At 49.9% G+C, this 20,446-nt stretch overlaps 1 protein-coding gene across 1 annotated transcript in view; it reads right to left on the minus strand.

Moving 5' to 3' along the window:
• CRTAC1 (cartilage acidic protein 1) overlaps positions 1-20,446 on the minus strand; it is a 136,531-nt gene that overhangs the window by 113,003 nt on the left and 3,082 nt on the right. The window contains exon 2 of the mRNA XM_028513312.2: positions 7,716-7,915. Within this exon, the coding sequence (XP_028369113.1) occupies positions 7,716-7,915 (200 nt within the window). The remainder of the gene's footprint in view (positions 1-7,715; positions 7,916-20,446) is intronic.

The raw sequence follows: 20,446 nt of genomic DNA on the forward strand, positions 1-20,446 counted from the left end.
CTACACCCCCCGGGGGGGGAACTGTGAATTAAATGCAAGTTGCCTATTGTAGGTCACGTCCCAATTTTAGTGATATAAAAAATGTGAAAAAAAATGAATGACTTAGATTCATTAAGTACTGCATCCATGTGGGTTGCTGTGATGGGTTAAAATGAGATGATGTAAATAAGACACAGGACATACGTTCTTCTGCTCTCCACCCCTTTACAACTTCAGTATGCAAACAGGAACATGGGACAGCTCATGGTAAAAATCTGAAGTGGGAACGTTTGTTATAGCTTCTTTACATCCTTGCATGTTTCCTAAATACCTGGACTGCAAAAGTAACCTCCTCCTGGGAGGGCAAATTGAGGTCTAACCACAGCATTTTAGAAAGAAAGTGACCCACCAGGTCAGCAGGAGACCGGAAAGAAGGGGTGTGTGAGGAAAAAGGCAAGAGAGGGAGGCAGAGGTCAGATGGGCTCCCCGGACGGGAGCAGAAGTGATCCTGGGAGTGGAAATGGCACAAGCTCCAAAAGGAACTGTGAGGTGTGTCTGCAGGGGAGGGGGGCCAGAGAGACGGGAAGGAGGGAGGAGGGCAGTGGGCAGAAGGCCCCTGGGCTGTAAGGTTGTAAGGGTGCAGAGGGTCCACCTAGGCCACAGTCGGCTGTGTGCCTGCGCCTTCTTGGGGAGCTTGTAGGGAGACACAGGGGACAGGGAAGGCCTTGCAGCCAGTCCACCACTTTAAAAAAAATGGGGAGAAGAGAGACTTAAAGGAAAGGGACTGGAGACAGGGCATACATCCGCTTTCTGAATGGATGACAAATTCAGACTACTATAAGCAGCTTCGCCGTTTTCAGCAGAGGCAATTTTAGCCTTGGCTGTATTACTATTTCGGAATGGCTTTTTTATAAATATTCTTCACTACTTTGCGAAAATTACTTTTTTTGGTAAAATTTAAGATTAATTTAAAAACAAACAACAAAATCCAAGTAAGCCTGCAGGTCTCCTCGGCCTGGAGAGAGACCCCTGCCCCTCGTCAAACAGACCGACGCGCTGCCTGTGCCTCCGGGGCCGTCCTCGCGGTTTGCAGGTTTGCATCGCTGCCCGGTGGTCCCACCAGTCTGGGGGTGTTTCCCCAATCAAGGGCAGAGAGGCCCTTCAAAGCTCCAAATGGCTCTCCCCACCTCCAACCACCCACAGCACCGGTGTCAAACAGTGAGCTGCAGGGGGAAATGATACGGGTGGTCGCCAGGGAACGAAGCGTGATTTTAGGAATTCTTTCCAAAATTGCACATGTTCCCGAGACAGAGGATTGTCGTTGATTAAAAACAGCACTTTACTTATGGTATATTTATTTTAAATATATTATTTTAAATATTATGCTGTGGGTAGTGTATTTATTTTACTGCTGTGAAGTTAATAAAATAAAACTATTGGAATTCCCTGAGGTAATGGCCATCACCTCTCTGAAAAATGACACCAAGCACCCAACCTTTACCTACTATATTAGATTCCTATTGCTGCTGTAACAAATTACCACAGATGTAGTGGCATCAAGTGATACAAATTGATTACTTTACAGTTCTGTGTATTAGAAGGCCAACCTTGGTCTCCCTGTGCCGGAGTCAAGGTGTTGACAGAACTGTGTAGTGTTCCAGACTCTCTAGGCTGCAGGAGTGAGTCTGTTTCCTTACCTTTTCCAGCTTCTAGAGGCCACCCACGTCCCTGGCTCTGGCCCCTCCTTCCCTCTCCAAAGGCAGGAAGGGTGGGTGGGCTGAGCCTTCCTCACATCGCATCACTGTGACCTCACTTTACGCTTCCCCTTTTCCACTCTTAAGGACCCGATGATTGATCCCACTGGGATAAGCCAGGGTAATCTCCCCATTTCAAGGCCCTTCATTCAATCACATCTACAATGTCTCTTTTGCCGTGTCAGATAACGTATTCATTGGTTCTGGGGATTAGGCCCTGGCACCTGCGGAAGGCCGACACTCAGACTCACACGCCTTGCCCTGGGTGCCTGCGCGGCCAGGGTGATCACAAAGGGGCCTCAGACCTTTGCGCTGTCTGTGGCTCGGGGTGGGGAGGACAGAATTTTTGCCCATTGCTTATGGTTGCCCAGGGCTGGGGAGAGGGCGGAAAACCTGCTATGCACCGCTGAGTAACACTTTCAGAAAGGTTTCAGAATGGGTTAAAAAGGCCTGGCTCTTGCTCCAACTTCTGTCTTATTAGGATTCAAAATCATGCCTAAGCAGAGCAGAAGAACTGGCACCCCTGCTCCCCAAGCATTCTTCCCTGACACCAATGACAATGAATTTCAGGGTTAAAGTTGAACCATTTAAGAAATATATTTTTGCCAAGGAAGCTTTCGAGGCAGTCCTCCCAGCAGTTTGAATGAGAAAGTATTGAAGTTCCTCAATCCAGTCAACAGAAGCAGCTTCTCTTGCAGATACAGAATGGGCCGCCCCCTCCCTCCACCTTCTTGAACTATCGGATCTAAACTGATAAAGTGCAGACCCGGGAGTGCATGTGGCTGTACACATAGTAGGTGCTCGAGCAGCTGTTGAATTCAATAACCCCAAGGCTCACCTTTTATTTCTAGACCATGGCTAAATAGAAAAAGATTAAGACTGGAAACCATTTGGCCCTATCTATTAAGATTTGCAATGGACATATCATTCCCAGCATTTTCCACTTGTTGGTATCGATCCCAGAGAGAAATCTGCATATGTGTGTAAGGATAGTATACAGCATTGTTTGCAGTGGCCACGGATTAGAGACAGCTTAAATGTCACCCGAGGAGTGGCAAAACGAATGTGGTGCATTCACACAAAGCAACTTAAAAAATAAGCTAGACCTGTATGTTCGAACCACGAACATACTACACAGTAGAAAAAGCAAGTTTGGAACAATATGTATCAGTTTGATTCTTCCAAAAACTTTTATATTTTTTATAAATACACATGTTATATAGAAATTTCTAGAAGTGTAAACACCAAACTGAAAACAACTGTTATTCTGGAAGAGGACAGGGGTGGGCTTGGAGGAGGGGTGGGGGTTGGTGAAGATGAATTTTTACTGTGTGATTTTTTTTGTAATAAAATGTACTTAAATGTTTTCAAAATGTAAAATATATTTTAAATTAAAAAAGAAAGAGAAATTGAATGAAATCATATAGCATCTTAAGATATAGAAACTGATTATCAAATCTATTAAAACACTATATTTCACAAAGCAGCTGTTAGCACTGAAAGTTCAAAAGTACTTCTCCTATTTCGTTAAAAGTATATGTGTACATGTGAATATATATTTACATATACTACGTATATCTAAACACATTTATATGGATGGGATATCTATTATATCTATACAAACTATATGTATTATATTTATATATGTTTCATGTGACTCATATGTACTTATAATGAAATACATAGATGCTGCTTTGGTTATATCATAGGCAAATATCTTATTTTTTATCATTGTTTTTATTATTTATAATGGCAAGGAAATCTCCTATGTAATTATGATTAATTTGGTAAATGAGTACAGCTTGCCTTTTAAATACTTCAATTAACTTCAGTAAATTAAAAAAGTTTTCTGACATAGTGGCAAAATCAAGAAAAAATAAATAAAGCAAGGCTTTATGATACGTAGCATCCCTTTAAATGAAATCCTTCCAAGTGTGAAGAATGCATTAAGATTTTATCAAACGAATGCCCTTTGTGTGGAAAAACCGATGTAAACTGAGATCCAAACTTTACCATTTGAGCAACACTCCTGTCGGAAACCGATGGGGCAGAGGGGTTATCTCAGACCTCCAGGGGGATCCCAGGAAACAAAAGCGGCTCTAAAGGGAGCCGTGCAAGACTGACAGCAAGAGGAATTCCTTTGCAGACTAGGTGAGGCTTTGGATTGGGTGTTCAGTTGCACCGAGAAGAGAGGAAGCCACTAGCCTATCTATGCACCCAGGGAACCAGTCCTGGAGATCCTCCATGGCCTGTGCGTGTGCATGCTTCTCTGGGGGTGATCAAATCCTCCCCTCACCCTGCAGGGGGGAGACTGTGAGCAGACAGCAATCACGCACCTGCTGGTCAACAGATAAGCCCTCCACATGCGGAGGCACACGCCCAGCTGGGGCAGAGGAGCAGGGCTGCCCCATCCCCGCCCCCGTCCCCACAGAACAAAGGGCGGTCATTTTCTGCTCCTCCCAGAGTCAGATGCACGCACACGCCTTCCATCACAATTAACTCAAGAATCAGAAACACAATACAGACTCGCCCACAACAGGCTCAGAATCAATGCCATCAATACCCAGAACGAGGATACCGAAAAAGCAAAACAAAACAAGCCTATTCAGAGAGTAAATACTCAAGGCAACAGGGCTTGAATCAGACACGCTACAAGGTCAACACATCCAAGACAAGTTCAGGTGCGGGCACCTTATAAACTGAAGAGCTGGACACTCTCCCAGGAGGAAAACGTAACTGCCTTCTGGGGCCAGCTAATGGAAAGGTCTACGGAATAATAGGCAGTGGGCCTCTATTGAGCCGGACTAGAGGTGCTCCAGGTAAAACCATTCACATTCAATTCTTTTTAAAATTTCAATTTTCCTGCGACATGATTCTTGAACAGAGAGTCTATAATCAAACAGAAGAAACAGAGTGTAGTACAGGTGCAGGGCGGATGAAACAGAATAAAAGTCGGAGTCAGAGATGTTGCCAGGGAGTCCGCGGGGAACGGGAGGCAGGGCAGTGGTCCTGGTTGCCACTGTTTGAACGGATGGCGATCACCAGTTTCCATCTTCAAAGGCAACAGAAAACTGAAGTTAAAAGAAATGGCGTAGTGAGCTCCGCTACAAGAGGTCCGGATTAGCCAGAGAGAGTCTTGACACAAGGAGTTGGGCTGGACGACATGGTGCTTGCACACACGCTCGTGGGGGAGCGGGGGGTACGGGGGGGCTCTGAGCCAGTGGAGCCTCCAGAAACTGTAGGTGTGGCCTCATTGGGAGGCAAGGGGTGGGCTGAATGACCTCCCAAGGTCCTGATTTAAGTATGTCTGTGTAGTCAGCCCCTGGTTATCCGGCCCAGAGAAGAAGACAGTGACAAATCATCTTAAGCTGAAGATAATAAAAAGTTATATTTGCCTTTGGAATGTATTTTGGTACTTAACTTAGAACGTGACTTTCTGTTGCCCTGAGAATAATTCACAATGCTTCATAACAGCCACAAAGAAGGCCTGACCCAGAGCTGGGAGGCTGCCCAATTTGCCATCTTGTCCTCTGTGGACAAGAACTCCTCTTCTTTGTTGGGGTAAGCGATCTCATCGTCCAGAACACTCAGCAAACCAAGCTCTCTCAGGCGGGGGCTGCCTGGGTCACCCAGGCCCTGGGAGAAGAGACGGGGATCTTTCCCCCATCTCTAGATGACCCAGGATCAAGACCCAGGATGATCTGGTGCTCGTTTCCAGAGGATGGTTTTAAAGGGCTGCATGACCCACAGGAAGCAGCAAGCTGCACAAGGTTTATACCTCTGCTTCAGGCTGATTACAAGTGATGGCCTAGCTTCTGTGGCATACAGAACACAAAAGCCAATTCCTTGAGAGAAAGAGCAAAAGACGTCACAGAAAAGGAAGGTGAAACAAATGTCCAGCCCTTGGAAAGAAAGAGGCTGCACACTCAGCAGGTGCAGCGGCGACCCAGTGTTCCTCTCAGGGTGGGCCGGGTGGAGGCCGGCGCCTGCAGCCCGTCGTCCAAGGAGAAAGGACAATGTGACCATGGGAATAACTTGTGGGGGTCCCAGGAGGAGGGGATGGATGGCCGCCCCGCTGTTCTCTGTCCTCTGTCAGCCCCCAGGCTCTACCAGGGGAGGCTAGTGTCACCCAGCAGGCGGCAGGGTCAACCAGAACATCTCGAATGAATCTGAGCCCTTTAACCAGAGACTGGCAGAGTGGTGGGTGGCTCCAGGAGGCAGGACTGGGCCAGGAGCGCTTCTCTCCGGTGCGGAGATTGACTGCAGCCACAGAACTGGGCGCAGGGACACGTTGCTTGGCCCCCACCCTACTCAGTTCACCTCAGGCAGTAAGGGTCATTACAATCATTTCTATTCTTCCCTTTTCTGTCACACTCTGCTCTTTAGTTTTTACTCGGAACTGTGCTGATTTAAATGTGGCTGTATAATTAAAATGAGATAAAATGAAAAATGCAATTCCTTGGTCACAGCAGCCACATTTCAAGTGCTCACTATCCACAGATGGTTAGTGGATTCCATCCATACTGGACAGCACCGGCATAGAACATCTATATCTCACAGAAAGTTCTACTGGACGGCGTGCTAATCCAGACCTTTAGGAGGTCTAGGAGGTAGTCCCTTCCGCTCTTCACCGGGTAGAAGAAAGGAGCAAATGAAAGAAGAAATGCACTTTACAAAGAACCTTTTTAATACATCACCACCACCGATCCTCACCACCACCCCGTGCAGGGGATTTCAATGTGCCCATTTTATAGATGAGAAAAGTGGGGGCTCCATAGCTAATTAATGTGCATGAGGCTCATAGCTATTGGATGGTATGGTGAGAATTAACACCAGGTCTTCCACTCCCAAGGTCAATGCTTTCTACTGTTACATGCAACTGTTCCAATAATGTTACCTGCCAGTTGCTTCGGTCAGTGCTGCCATAAAAGCTCAGGTCTCCCAGAAGAAGACTGACAGCTCCCTGTAGTGTTTTTATTGATTAAATGATTTTTGAAGTGAAAACTATACTTCGTACAATGTAGTTTAGCAGCTGTTGAGTTAGGAGCCATGGGGTATAACTCCTGACTCATCTACCTACTATCTCCTTGACAGAGGGCATGTCGCTACCCACCTTTGAACCCCAATCTCCTTTTCTCTAAATGGGGATGATAGCACGCACACTTTCTAGTGTTGCCAGGAAGACTAAATAAGGCAACATACGTAACATGCGCACAGTGCCTGGCACAGATTAGTGCTCAGTAAATAATCACTATTAATGTCATCGGCAGAATGTATAAGGCACTGTCCTGTATGCTAGCCTGTTGAGGAGGCTTCAGGACAGGAAGGCATGGCAGTCCCCATTTTTGCAGACGCTGCATCTGAATCTCAGCAGATAAGAGGGTGATCAAAGCCGTGCAACTCTGGTAGATCTGGGGCACGAACTCCAGTTATTTGGTCTCCAAATCCTACGCCTTTCTTGCTCTACATTGTTGCTTCTCAGGAAAGAAGGGAGCACGGTTTAGAAGAAGCTTAGCTATATCCTTCCTAACTCCTATCTTCCCCTCTTCTTCGAAAGGGACAATTAATAGATTTTTCAGTCTTATGTCACACGCTGTGCAAAGGCAGACGGAGCATCCCCTTCTATCACCGCTGTCGCCGTGAAGCCCCTGCTGCACGGAGCTTCTAGAATCCCACTGACGAGGAAGTAGCACCTGTGTAACTAAGGCTTTGTAGAAAGTGCCTTGGAGCGAAGCATTCACTTTTTCTCCCTTGAAAGTGTGTGGATCAAACACCTTTCTTGGATCCACTCTCCATCCCCTCACTGCTATAACCAAAGGCAAAGAAGTAGCATACCAGAAACCCCACTGAGCCCAGCCAAGACCTGTAAGTGGGCATGTGTGTTGTCGCGAGCCACTAGGTATTGGGGTTATTTGTTTCTCAGCCTTATCACAGTAAAAGCTGACTGATGCATCCATCAAACACAAGGTGGAAGGCACTTACCCTGCCACGACGATCTCAAAGTCCCCATCGTGGTCCACATCAGTCACTGCCACACCATAGTTGAGCTGGGTGGGGTTGCTGTCATAGTCGGGGGGCAGAACCGAGTTGGTGACTGCTGTGAACATGGGTTCAGTCCGCGTAGACCCCTCGGTGGGGGGCAGAAACCACAGCAGAAACAGGAACAGAAACATCCTGAACATCTGAAACCAAAAGCCACAAATGTCACGGAAAGATTTCTTAGCCAAAGCAACTGGGGAAATCCAACCCCCGCTGGACCCAGAAGTGCCTCTCTTCCCCGCTCACAAGAGGCCTGGCCACTCTGACCCTGCCATCTCCCCCCCCCAAAAAAAGACCCGCTCTGATCTTCCTCTTTAAAACCCCCTCTGCCCGCCCCCCTCACACCTGGTCACCCGTATCCTCTCTGCCTTTTCTTTTTCCACAGCACCTATCACTGAAAAGCACACCTATCCGTTAGGTTTATTTTGTATTGTCTGACTCCCTCTGCTAGAAGGTAGGCTCCACCAGGACAAGGATCTTGCCTGTTCTGTTCACACATGTGCACAAGCCAAGGATGGTGTCTGGCACATAACAGGCACTGAATAGCTGTTTGTTGAGTGGGTGAACGAAGGAAGGAAGGAACGGTAGAGAATCAATACACAGGCATCTCCCATACTCTGGGAGAAAGATTGGGAGAATGAAGAAAATAACAGCTTTCAAACGGTCCAGGGGTAGGGTGAGTCCCCCACGGGCACCCAGGTCTGGAACAACAGTGGAGGCAGGGCAGACCCCAGAGGCAGTCTGGAGGGAGTCTGACTTTGCAGGCTTCCCTGGCCGAGGTCCCTCGCTAGGGCAGCTGGCCATGGCCTCTGGACCAGGAAGCAGGCATTTAGGGAATGTATTCCAGCAGGGAATGCATTCCAGCAGGACCTGGCGGGCAGCTCATCATTCACTTGGAGAAATTAAACTGTTGCGTGTGTGTTTTATTATAAATTAATTATGTATAATCTATTGTATAATTCATTCTTATATCACTAACATAACTCAGGGTGTTGCCGAGCAGCCTGGGGCCACGGAGCCTGTGGCTCACACCCAGGAGACAGATGGGAATGGCCAAGGAGGTGGAAGGACTCCGCCCCTCCTTTCCTGAGGGAGGGAGACGCTCAGGACACTGCCAGTGCACCTCGAGCCTCACAGAGACCCTGCCTGCAGGCCTAGAATCAGGACTCATGGGGCAGGCAAAGGGCTCTGCTGGCACAAGTCCCACCGAGGCTGAGGGGGTCCAGTCCCACAGGTGAGATGGGGCCTTCCTGCCTTCAAAAGGTAGCAACGCCCTTCCTGATGGAATTTTTCCTGCTGGCTTGTCAGTGCGTCTAGCAGCCGAGAGCAAGGCTGAGTGAGACTGATGTCTTAATGAAGAGAACGTCTGAAGACTGACTCCCCATTACGGAGACAGGTACTGCTGCCAGCAAATAAGCTTGCTTCAGTTCAGAACCAGAGGCCAAACGAAGGCCCAGGCACTGCCTTCAGAGCCAAATGCGACACGGAAGCCTCCTGAATGCCTTGTTGGAGGGGCAGGGTTCCAGCTGCAGGGCAGAAACTAACCTCGGGGAGCCTCCATGAGAAGGCGGTTCTTGGGGTGTCCTCACGGGGCACTGTTGGGCACTGCACTATCCGAGTCAGGTCAGTTCAGTCCAAATGGAAGAGCTGTCTGAACAAGGCAGCATTTTCCACTGGGCTGTCTAATCACCATTGCCAAACCCACTGCTAGGAGACTTTGCAACTCTGTGGGAAGTTTGGGTGGATAAAGGAAACTCATAATTGGATTAATGAGCAGCTGGGGGTGGGGAGAGAGATGAGAAGCTCAAGAGCTTTTTCTAACCGGTGCAGACAGGCTGAAATGTAGTGTGGACCTGAAGGTCACCAGACTTTTCAAGGTATGACCTCTATTGTAAGGACAGCAAATGCATTTCAGCTTGAGATCCAAATCCAATTGATTGGCAGTGGCTTGAAAGAGTATTGTGATCAGCTTACATCTGTAATGGGCATGAAAGAGATACATGGCATCAGGTATGCCTTCTGGAAGCTAGATTGTTCCTCCCACACATCACCCTAATGGGAGGCAGGTCCTATCAGGGTAACACCAGCAACTGGGAGAAACTTTCTGATGAAGGCCACAGGGGGCAAGAACCATGATCCAGCCTCCTGAGTTTTACCTTTTCTGTGCAACTTTTATTAAAGGAGCCAGATGAATGAAGTGGCTGCTCCATGCTATCCATTTCTAGATAAATAACGTAAAGCAAGATTAAGAAGAAATAATACCCCCATAGTCTGACTCCTATTTTGCTTGGTGACTTTGAACAAGCCATGGTCTCATTGGGTCCCAGCTTTCTTCTCCAAAAAGTCCCTTTCCAGCTCTAAAATTCTAGAATGGATTGAAGAACTTTTTTTTTAAAAGTAGACCTTCATCAGTTTTCTCCCCAGTTTCTCCTATAACCTCACACCAACCTGTGGAATGTTCCTTGCTGAACATATTAGACAGAGTTTGAACTACACAGCTTTTCAGCAGGGGTCTCCAATAGTTCCCTGCTGGGGGCCAAGGCCAGGGAGGGATAGAGCATCATTAGTGTGGGACCTGAAATCACCTGGCATGGGTGGACCAGTGCAGAGCCTCCCCAGTGGGGGCGGGGAGAACGCTCCTTTACGTTTCAATCCTCTGCCACGTCAAAGGTGCCCAATGCACCCGCTGGGGCTGCTTAGTGCCTGCCGGGTCGACGGTGGGCTGGGGGCCTGCCCTGATGGTGGACTGGGAAACAGTCACAGTGAGGAAACTTAGAAAAGGTCTGTAAAACTCCGGTCTCCACTCTCCAGGCTCAGATGAAGGAACTCACCAAAATGCAGCTGGCCACTCAGAGTGGTCCCCACAGCCGCAACACCGGGGGTACCAGCAAGGAGTTTGTTAAAATGCAGAACCTTAGGCCTTACCCCAGACCTACCAGATCAGAATATGTGTTTTAACAAGATTTCAGGTGATTTGAATGCAACTTATTTAAAGTTGCAACTTAAAATAAATAAGTCGAATGTAACTTATACACTTATTTAAAAACTACTTTTGCCTTCAAGCAATTCTCAAATTGTACCATGCTTACAAATCACCAGAGAGTCTTGGTCAAATGCAGATTCTAATTGGGTAGGTCTGGGCTGGGGCCTCAGAGTCTGCATTCTAGCAAGCTGTCAGGTGACGGCTGGGCTGCTGGTCCGCAGACCTCACTCGCAGCAGCATCTGCACCAGTGGTCCTAAACCCGGGCTGCCCAGGAGAATCACTTGGGAAGTATTTAGAAATATGCTCCTGCCCGCGCCCCTCACCCAGACTTAATTGGTCTGGGGTGGGGCATGGATGCTGCCTATTTTTGGGAACCTCCTGGATGACATTAATGGGCAGCCCGGACTGAGAACCCCTGGCCCAGACTCAAGGTCCCCAGATGGGAGTGTAAGTCTGCAATCTGATTTGAAGTGAAAAATGTTTCTGCTGCCGAAATTCATCACCCGCTTGTTGAAGTATATGAAGAAAATCTATTTAGCTGGAGAGTGTCAAAGGAGGAGGCGGAGTAGGGAGTTTGGGGAAGAAAGCAGAGCGGATGGTACTGCCCGCGGCAGCAAGGCAGCAGGCACCCCGAGTGACCTCTCATTTCACAAGGCCGGCTCAGGGAACCTCCTGTCACACCCCTGTGAACAGCTGAATCTTTGGGGAGACAACTTAAAAATAGAATTAAACAGTAGGTTGGACGGAACTTTTTTGTTCTGTTGAATGCCTGGGTGTCGAGCACCGGCATCACAGCGCTGCGAGTGGTGCCTGCAGGCGGGAGCGACACCAAGCAGCGAGTGTAAGTGCGCCAGCGGGAGGAGGCGAGGCCGCCCATCCCAGGCAGCGCGTGGGCAGAGGGGTGCAGGCCCCAGTGCTGGTGCCTCCACAAGGAAGGCGTCTGCTGCTGCAGAGGAGGCGTGGGGAGGAGGAAAAGAGGGGTCTCGACAAGGGTGAGAGACGGTAGGACTTGTGTGTCAGGCAGTAAGAAGAATTGCTTTTAGTAGTAATTTCTTAAAAATGCTCTCTAAGCAAACTTCTTGACCAAACCTCAGCAGGATGAAGACAGAAAAAACAAAACCCAATGCCTGGAGCCGGGGACCTGGATTTGGATCTAAAGCCACCATAAACTGTCTGGTGACTTTGGATATGCTCCTGAATCGTTTTGATTTTCAGTGTCCTTGTCTGTAGCATGGGAATCACATGATGTGCCCAGGTTTTAAGAGTCAAGTGAGCTGGTGAAGACCTCGCGGGGGGCCAGGCAGGACAGCACTCACTGCTCACGTCCCCTCCTTCCCCAGATTGTGCTAAGTAAGGTTAGATAGTCTTTAGACATTGGCTGCAGGTCACAGGCAGCCAAACTCAGTTTTCTGTGGCCTCGGGACTTTCCTGAATTGGGTCTGAAAACTGGTAACCAAGCAACCTAGATGTCTGATGTGGGTCCAGGCAGCTGTGGGGAGAGGCTTCCAGGGCAATTTTCAGGGCAAGCAGTTATTTAGCAATTATCGAAAGAGCCAAGGACACCACCTTGAGCTCTCACAAAAGCGAGAGCCCTGAATGCTTCAGATATTGGGAGTGAGCAAGGAGCACAGAGCCTTCCCAGACACAGTAGGAGGGCAGGGGCTCGAGAGAGAGCGGAAGCTGCACAGAGACCCACAAAGGAATGCCCAGGACTAAGGCATCACTGGAGAGGAGCTGAGAGAAGCTGCCTTGGCTCATTCACTGACATCGAAACTTCCTGTGGACCCCCAAGGAGCCGGGGATTGTGCTCAGCAACACTGGGGTCACAAGGACAAAGCTGGTCAATATTGGCCAGAGAGGGTGAGGGGTGCAGTGGAGGAGGGAGCACACAGCTGTCTAGATCAGCTGGGAGGAGCACTGGGGAATGCTTCCTAGAGGTAGGGGTATAGCTAGACCTCAAAGGATGCTAAGACCTTAGCAGGACAGGGAGGGCAGGAGAAAGAAGAGAAGACAGAGAGCAGATGCCTCAAAGGTCTGGAGGACCCAGCTGTCACCCCCATCTACCCTTCTAGCTCTGCCTATTTAAAGGCCCCAACTGCTGGGACAAGTTAGGAGCAAGCCTTCCTCTCCCACTCCTCAGGTTTCCATCCAGAGGGACTTGCATGAGACTGGAGCAGTGGTTCTCAGCCGGGGATGACTGCTCTCCCTCCCTAGCCCCCAACCACCTGTCAGTGTCTGGAGACATTTTTGGTTGTCATGGCCGGGGAAGGGGGGTGCTACTGGCATCTCACGCATAGAGGCCAGGGATGCTGCCGAACATATTACAATGCACGGGACAACCCCCACTACAAGGACTATCCAGCCCCAAACATCAATAACGCCAAGATTGAGAGACCCTGGCTTAGTGTAACATTCTGGCCTCCCTCCTTCTCCCACTCCTTCCTCTCCAGGGCAGGAGCAGGGGCAGATTGGTCAGTGTGAGAGAACTGGGCCTGGAGAGCCCTTTCTGGACCCGCCTCCCTGCAGAGGCCACTCTCTGCTATGTTCTGGGCTTGGCCAGGCAGGGTCAGCCCTGGCCCCTGCCCACTGGGAGGGTTGCAGTGGGAGGTCCAGGCGCAGCAGCAGGCCCCGTGGACCGCACTCCAGAGCTGGGCCTTCCAAACAGCTGTATCTGTAATGATGCATTTTAATCTCCATCTGCCTGAGTCCTGCCTCTCTCCTCCCTTCTCCCTCCCTCTTTCTCTCTGTCCATTGATCCTGAATTGGAAGGGACGTGTGATGCTGCTCCCTGGGCCCCTTCAAATCCCAGCACTGCCACTCAGGTTGGAAAGCTGGTGTCATCTTTGGTTCTCGCTTCTTCCTCATTCTTGGCAACTGCTGGCTGAGTCTATTCTGCTTCACGAATCTCTCTCAAAGCTGTCCTGACATTCTGTCCCCACTGCCGGGGATCTGCACCCCGTCCTTCATCCTGGCAACAGCAAATACTTGCCAGTGGCTCCCCTCTCGGCTAGCAGAACTCCCTTCCTAGGTCTCAGAGCTCAGCATGTCATCTTTAGCTGAACTCCTGGGACCCTGCACACAAGGCGAACGGATTTTTACTGCAATTTCATGTCACAAGTGCTACATGAGGAGTATCTCCCATAACAAGTACTATGAGAGGAATGGGTAGTAATAATAACACCCACTGTTAAGTGCCAGGCATCCCTCTGACCCTTCATGTAGATGAGGTAGGCACTGCTATTGTCCCCATTTTATAGCTGAGTAAAAAACTAAGAGATAGCCTTGGCTGGTGTAGCTCAGTGGATTGAGCACAGGCTGCGAACCAAAGCATCGCAGGTTCGATTCCCAGTCAGGGCACATGCCTGGGTTGCAGGCCATGACCCCCAGCAACCACACATAGACGTTTCTCTCTCTCTCTCTTTCTCCCTCCCTTCCCTCTCTAAAAATAAGTAAATAAAATCTTTAAAACAAAAAAACTAAGGTACAGAGAGGCTAAGTGAGTTGCCGGCTAGTACATGGCAGAGCTGGGATTTGTGCCTAAGCCATCTGGCTCCAGAAGTGGTGTTCTTGGACACTAAACAGTTTCTCTCATTACACCAAACTTGTCTTAGACCGTGTGAGATGGGAAGGCCGTGGAAGGAGCAAGCACCTCTGCCTGGGCAGCTGGGGAAGGTCTGAGAGAGGCGGCGGGGAGCTGGCCAGAGATAAGGCAGAGAAGCCGCTCCAGGCTGAGGGCCAGTGTGTGCAGGCAGCTGGGCAGGCCGGTGTGGCTCCGTAAGGCTCTGTGCACAGGAGGGCGGGGTGGGGGTGGGGCAGCTGGGGGGAGGGGCACAGCACTGAAGGCTGGAAAGGACTGTGGAGGCCTCATGAGAAACATGAGTCAGAGGGCTAGGGTGGCCTGGTCCAAGTAGCCTGGTCCGAGTGGTGTGTGGGAAAGAACACTGCAGCAGTGGGGGGCGGGGCTGGAAGCAGACGCCATGGCCCCAGTGGGACAGGCAGAGGGAGGGTGCCATTCACTCATTCATTCATTCATTTGATATTCTCGGGCACCTACTCTATGCCAGGATCTATTCTGAATGCTGGGAAAACAGCAAGAACAAAATAAAGTCCTTGCTCCTCCCACGGAGTGTACATTCAAATGCCTCAGTCACTGGCATTAGTCACTGGCGTTTCTCCAGCCTGTCCCCATCCTGGTCCTCTGCACTGCCAGCCTGGAAGACAAATGCTAGACCTTCTGCACCTCCCCATCTCCCTGGGGCCACCTTTCCTATGCATCTTCCCCAGCACCACGAAAATACAAGGCTTCCTTCTCTTTCCCTCTACCTGGAGAGAGCTCCAGACGCTGCCTGCAGCTACACTCAGACGGAGAGGAGACTTGGTCCTGCTCCAGGAAAGACAGATGAAAACTCAAGGGACCCAGGCTAGGAGGTGCCACAGAGACCAGCAAGCTAATGAAATAGTGTTTCTGAAAGTGAGAGGACAAATGCAGTCTCCTAGCCTTATGCACAAGGCATAGCAAGTCCTTAGTAAGTATTATTAACAGCTCAGACTTCCTGGTCTGGAAAAGGGAAAATGAAATGAGACAGTGTCAAGTGCTGAGCACAATGCCTGGCAAGTAGAAAGCCCATACATAGTAGGTAGCAGTAGCAACACTCAGACTATTACTACAGCTAATAAATGTTTGTTGAATGAATGAGCGCATCTCAGGAGGCGGACCCAGGCCCACCAGGTGTTCCCCTTCCAGGAGTAGCTGCCAAATGTTGAATGGGATCCAAGGTACTGTAAGACTTTGAAGAATAAGCTTGCTTCTGTTTCTAATTTGTCTAGGGACCTAGTGGAGTTCTTTGACTTTTAAATACTGCTTTTCAAAGGTGGAACCCCTCAGTTTACTGTAATATACACATTCATTCTGTAAGCATTTTGTAGACACCTATGGGCCAGGTTGGAAATGATGAATAAGACATGGCTTCTGAAGTCAATGAGCTTGCAGTCTACCAGAGCAAGTCATAATACTGGGGAGAAGCTCAGAGTAGTAACAGGTATAATGTCCAGACAGTGCCCATAGGAAGGAGGCATGAGCTAGCTAACGCCGGCGGGTGGAAAGGGCAGGCAGCAAAGGCTCCCTGGAGAAAGGGAATCCCAAGGGGAGCTGCATCTCAGGTGCTGGAGGCCCATGGATCGAAGGCATGCGTGTGACAGAGTGCACTGTTGGTGCACGTCACAAATGCAGGTGCTGCTGCTGTAATGCAGTGTAGGGGTGTAGAGCGGGAGGGAGAAGAAGGGAGGAAGCGGGAGAAGGTGGAGACAGTCTTGCACGGAGGCAGCTGTTGGGACCTAGAGAGCCTGCTTTGCTGAGGTAAGAAGCCTGGAGTCACACCGTGAGGGAAGTTTTGAACTTGGGCCAAGACATGATCAGATTTGCATTTTAGAAAGAGCATTTTAGATTTGGGGCAGCAGGGTGCAGGACAACTGGGCTGGCTGAGCTTCTGAAAAACGAGTGAGAGGATCACAGAGGGGATCTGACATCCTGGGGTGGGGGTGGGGCACAGCACCGGATGACCTCCAAAGTTCTTTTCCAGGGTGTCTGTGGGTCAGATTTTTTTTCGTAAATCATTTAACATGCATTGTGGGCCTGGCTATTTAAAAGCATCCTCCCAGGAATCTTTTTGTGAAGCAGGGATCCACTCCTAGTCTGTCTTCAGTGGAAATCCAAATGGTTATCTCTCTATCTGCTTAGGGCCAGGGAAGCCTGCACTGAGCCCCCTTACAGCAGCCTTGGGGGGAGGGGGAGGGGCGAGTGGTGTGAGCATCCAGAGAAGCCTGGCCTTGCTCGAAGCCAAGAGCTGGCCACCAGCTCACAGGATGGGCCCTGCACGGGCTCCTCAAACCCTGCTTGGTCAGTGGGACCTCTGGAAGTTCACAGAGCTCTGGTGCCGAGCACCAGCTCTGGGAAGAAGGAAGGAGCTGGAAGGAAAACTGGCTTTACTGACCCAGTCCAATTTGGCGATCTGCTTTCTTACCAAGAACCGCCTCCGCATCTGAATGGACACCTACATTCACTCATTCATTTGTTCACCCCCTGAGCGTCCATTGAGCCCTTCCACATGCCAAGCACCGTGCTAGGCACTGAGGGTGTAGCTGAGAACAAAAGACAGAGTGCTTCCTCCCACCCTGCCTGCAAAACAGCATTTATCCATCTGGGACTCGAACTTCCCCACCTGCAAAAGCCTCTTTGGATATACATAGCTTCTTAGACGTGAGACGCATGATTACAATTTCCAAAAAACGGTCTGTTCTTAGAGGCAGAGGGGAACGGAAACATGACAAAACGCAGGTGCCGGGACTGCTGGCGGTACAAAGGGCCTTTCTGCCCCACCCTTCTGATGACAAGGCCTGACCCCCCGGGGCCAAAAGGCCTGCCCTGCACATGCAGAACATTCATGGAGGAATAGGATGGGTGAGGTCTATGGAGTGACCCCCTCACCCCCCAAATGGGGAAAGAAAGAGTGTAACCTTGGTCCTCTAAGGTGAGTCTCAAGTGACTTCCGACCTCCAATCCCGAGTGCTAGGAGGGCAGACCAGGGAACGGCCTTCTATGAAAACACCAACCAAAGCCTTCCATGAGAGGCTGCTCCCACCAGCCCTACAGGCGCTCCTCTTCCCGTGGGGGTGGCGAGGATTTGGGCTCCCAGGGAGTCCTGGCGGGCCCTTAAAGACAGCCATCAAAGGAGGGCAGAGGTGCCAGTAAGACACAGCCACTCGGGGTCGCTATCTAGGAAGGCGGAGACTGCTGTTAGGAAGTCCCTGTGGTCCCTCCTCCGGTCAATGGGACACCCAGAGCTCAGCGGTGACTCCTGTGACCTTGTCACTGTCCTTGTCAGGTGCAAACAAAGATAAGAGTAACTGGAAACAACAGCACGGGTCATTTTACACTCTCTGCACTCACAACTCTTCTGTGGCTAATTAAAGTAATATGTCAAAATGTCCCTTGGAAGAGATCTTTAAGTATATGCCTGTTAAGTAAGTAGGATTTTACTAATTACTAACACACCTTCCCACCCCTCCTTGAAGTCCCTTGTGGAACTTCCGTGTGCCAAGAGGGTTGAGCAGGAAAGGGTGGCAGAGGACTTGCCGCCTCCCCTTCCCGGAGGGAGTAGGGACAAATCTAGTTGCTTGTCATTTGCGGAGCTATCAGTTTCTCCTCCGGATGTTGATCAGATTTCCTGGGCTGGAACCAACTTACAAGGCTAGGGTACTGGAACTTGTCCAAGAAGCAAACGCTTTGCTTCTCACGAAGTCAACACGATTTCTTTCAAGGAAAATTTTTATCTTTTCTTTTTTAAGTGCCTCGGGTTTTTGAAGGGCAAACCTTCGGACTTTTCTCTGAAGACACTGATTGTGGTATACTTCCCATGTGCTGAGACCAGCCCCTGGCACACTCTCACTCACAGGGAGCCATGGGGGTGGGGAATGATGCACCCGGCGTTCCACAATGAGTCAGTGGCATAGCCAGAAATAGAACTTTCCAAGCTCCCCAATTCTTAATAATAGCAATATTAATGGTCTCCTTATAATTTTCTAAGTGTTTTCACAGCTCATATTTAATCTTCACCACAACATTGGAGGGAGTCTGGGTAAGTCAGTCTCAGACCAGCTTTGCCACTTGCTTGCTGTGTGACCCTGGCTGGTGTCTTCACCTCTCTGGATCTCAGGGTCCTCAGCTGCGAAGTGGGAGAGCTGGGTGAGAATACTTCTCAAACCCCTCCCACCTCGCATGCACTCGGATTCTATGCTGCCACGTTCTTCCAGCCGGGGGTTTCCCAACCTCGGCACTACCGGTGTTTTAGGCCAGACCACGCTCTTCGTGGGGGGCTGTCTGTGCGCTTGAGGATGGTCAGCCTCGTCCCTGACCTCTCTCTGCTCCATGCCAGTAGTACTCCCTGCCCCAGTCGTGACAACCAAAAATGTCTCCCCAAATTGCAAATGTCTAGGATGCAAAGGAACCCCTCCAAGACTGCCCAAGCACTTCAATAAAGTCGAGATCATGAGTGATTCGGTGGAAAAAGATCTTTCTGTCCCTTTCTCTTCCCTGATTCCCTCATACCTATATGTACACCTATTAAACACAACCTCCCAGCCCCTTTCTACTTCTCATTTCTTAAATGCCCTAAGTGGCCCAGGGTGTGCTTGGTGTGATAATGAACCAATTGGTTTCATACTTTCTTCTAAGGCGAGTTCATGGGTTTATGTCCCCTAAGCAACCGGCCTGGCTCCCCAGAAATCCCTCGCAGAGCCCCAGCTGGCCCGGGAGCCTGTATCTGCAGCCTGCAGGAGGCTCGGTGAGCACGGATTTGTCAGCACTCTTAAATCACTGGGCTCCGAGGAAGGCTTCTCCCAGCACAAAGATCCTTCCTTAGGAATCAATAGCTCAGGGCCTTCCATCACATTCAGAATTATCCTGGGACTTGTAAAATTTATTTTCCCCAAGCATGGCAAAACCTCAAAATGAAAGCCCCAAGGTGGGGGAGGGAAGCAGGCAAGGAAGGAATCCTGCCAGTGTTGCTCCGAGCAGAAGCTCATGTGCAGACCTGGACACTCGGTCTCATTTGCTGGGAAAAGAAAGACCCAATGTGATCCTGCAATAGCGCCTTCTCCCATCCAGACACCGGTGTACATTTAACCAAGGGCAGGGGCTTGTGAGACTGTCTTCCTTGGTCTTCACTACCCTACCCTCATCACAGCGTTGCCAGCTTCCCCATTTTGCAGAGGAGGAAACTGAGACCTACAGAGGTTAAGTGGTTTGTCTGAGATCTCTAAGCCAGTGAGCAGGGGAGCCAGATTCCAAGCCTGTGTCCTTCCCACTGCACTGGGCTGTCTTCCCAGCGGGAGTGGCGTAAGGTCAGTTATTGAGAGGGCTCATGAAAGAGGCGACTTCCTGTTTTCTAAGGGTGTAATACTACTTCTCAAACTCTATATCCTCTCTCCCTTTCAAACGAAAACCCTGTGCTACAGCTGAATTTTAGATAATGATATTCCTCTGGCCTTGTCCAGAACCAGACTGAGCTTTGGGAATGCCGGCACAAGTCTTTAGCTAAGCTGGGAGCTGGCACGGATCTCCAGCACAGCCTCTCAGGACCCCACTTTAACAGAGGAACCGTTGCCCTGTGGTGGTCCACCTTATCCTACTGCCTCCCTCCTCTGCCTGAAGATAAAGACCCAACTTATCTGTGAGCCTGAAGGAGATGAGAAAACGCAAGCATCTTCCCTGCCAACAAGCACCCCCTGGGTGAGCCTTGGGGACAGAAGAGGATCCACCTCCCAGAATTCTCGGGTGGCAGGCAGCACTGGTTCCTCCTGAGGGTCACTGCCATGTCAGCTGAGGCTCCGAGGGGAACCTCAGACCGTGTGCAAAAGAGCAGGGTGGGAGAGGAAACAGAGGGGCCAGCCCACAGGCCACTCAGCAAACCTTCCCAGGCCCAGCTCGGATGTCGCCGGGCAGATTCACGGAACAAAAAAGGGCGATGGAAATGGTAGTATCTTCCGCATCACCCAAGAAGCCCTAACACAAGGATTTTGCAAAAATAGAACATTCTAGCAGTCTGACCTTGAGCTGGGAGCAGCGAGAATGGGGAAATGGGCAAATACTGGTTGGACATTCCAGTACACAGATTTCCAGGATCTGCATGCTAG

Source organism: Phyllostomus discolor, chromosome 5, assembly GCF_004126475.2.
Source record: "Phyllostomus discolor isolate MPI-MPIP mPhyDis1 chromosome 5, mPhyDis1.pri.v3, whole genome shotgun sequence".
Classification (NCBI taxonomy): domain Eukaryota; kingdom Metazoa; phylum Chordata; class Mammalia; order Chiroptera; family Phyllostomidae; genus Phyllostomus; species Phyllostomus discolor.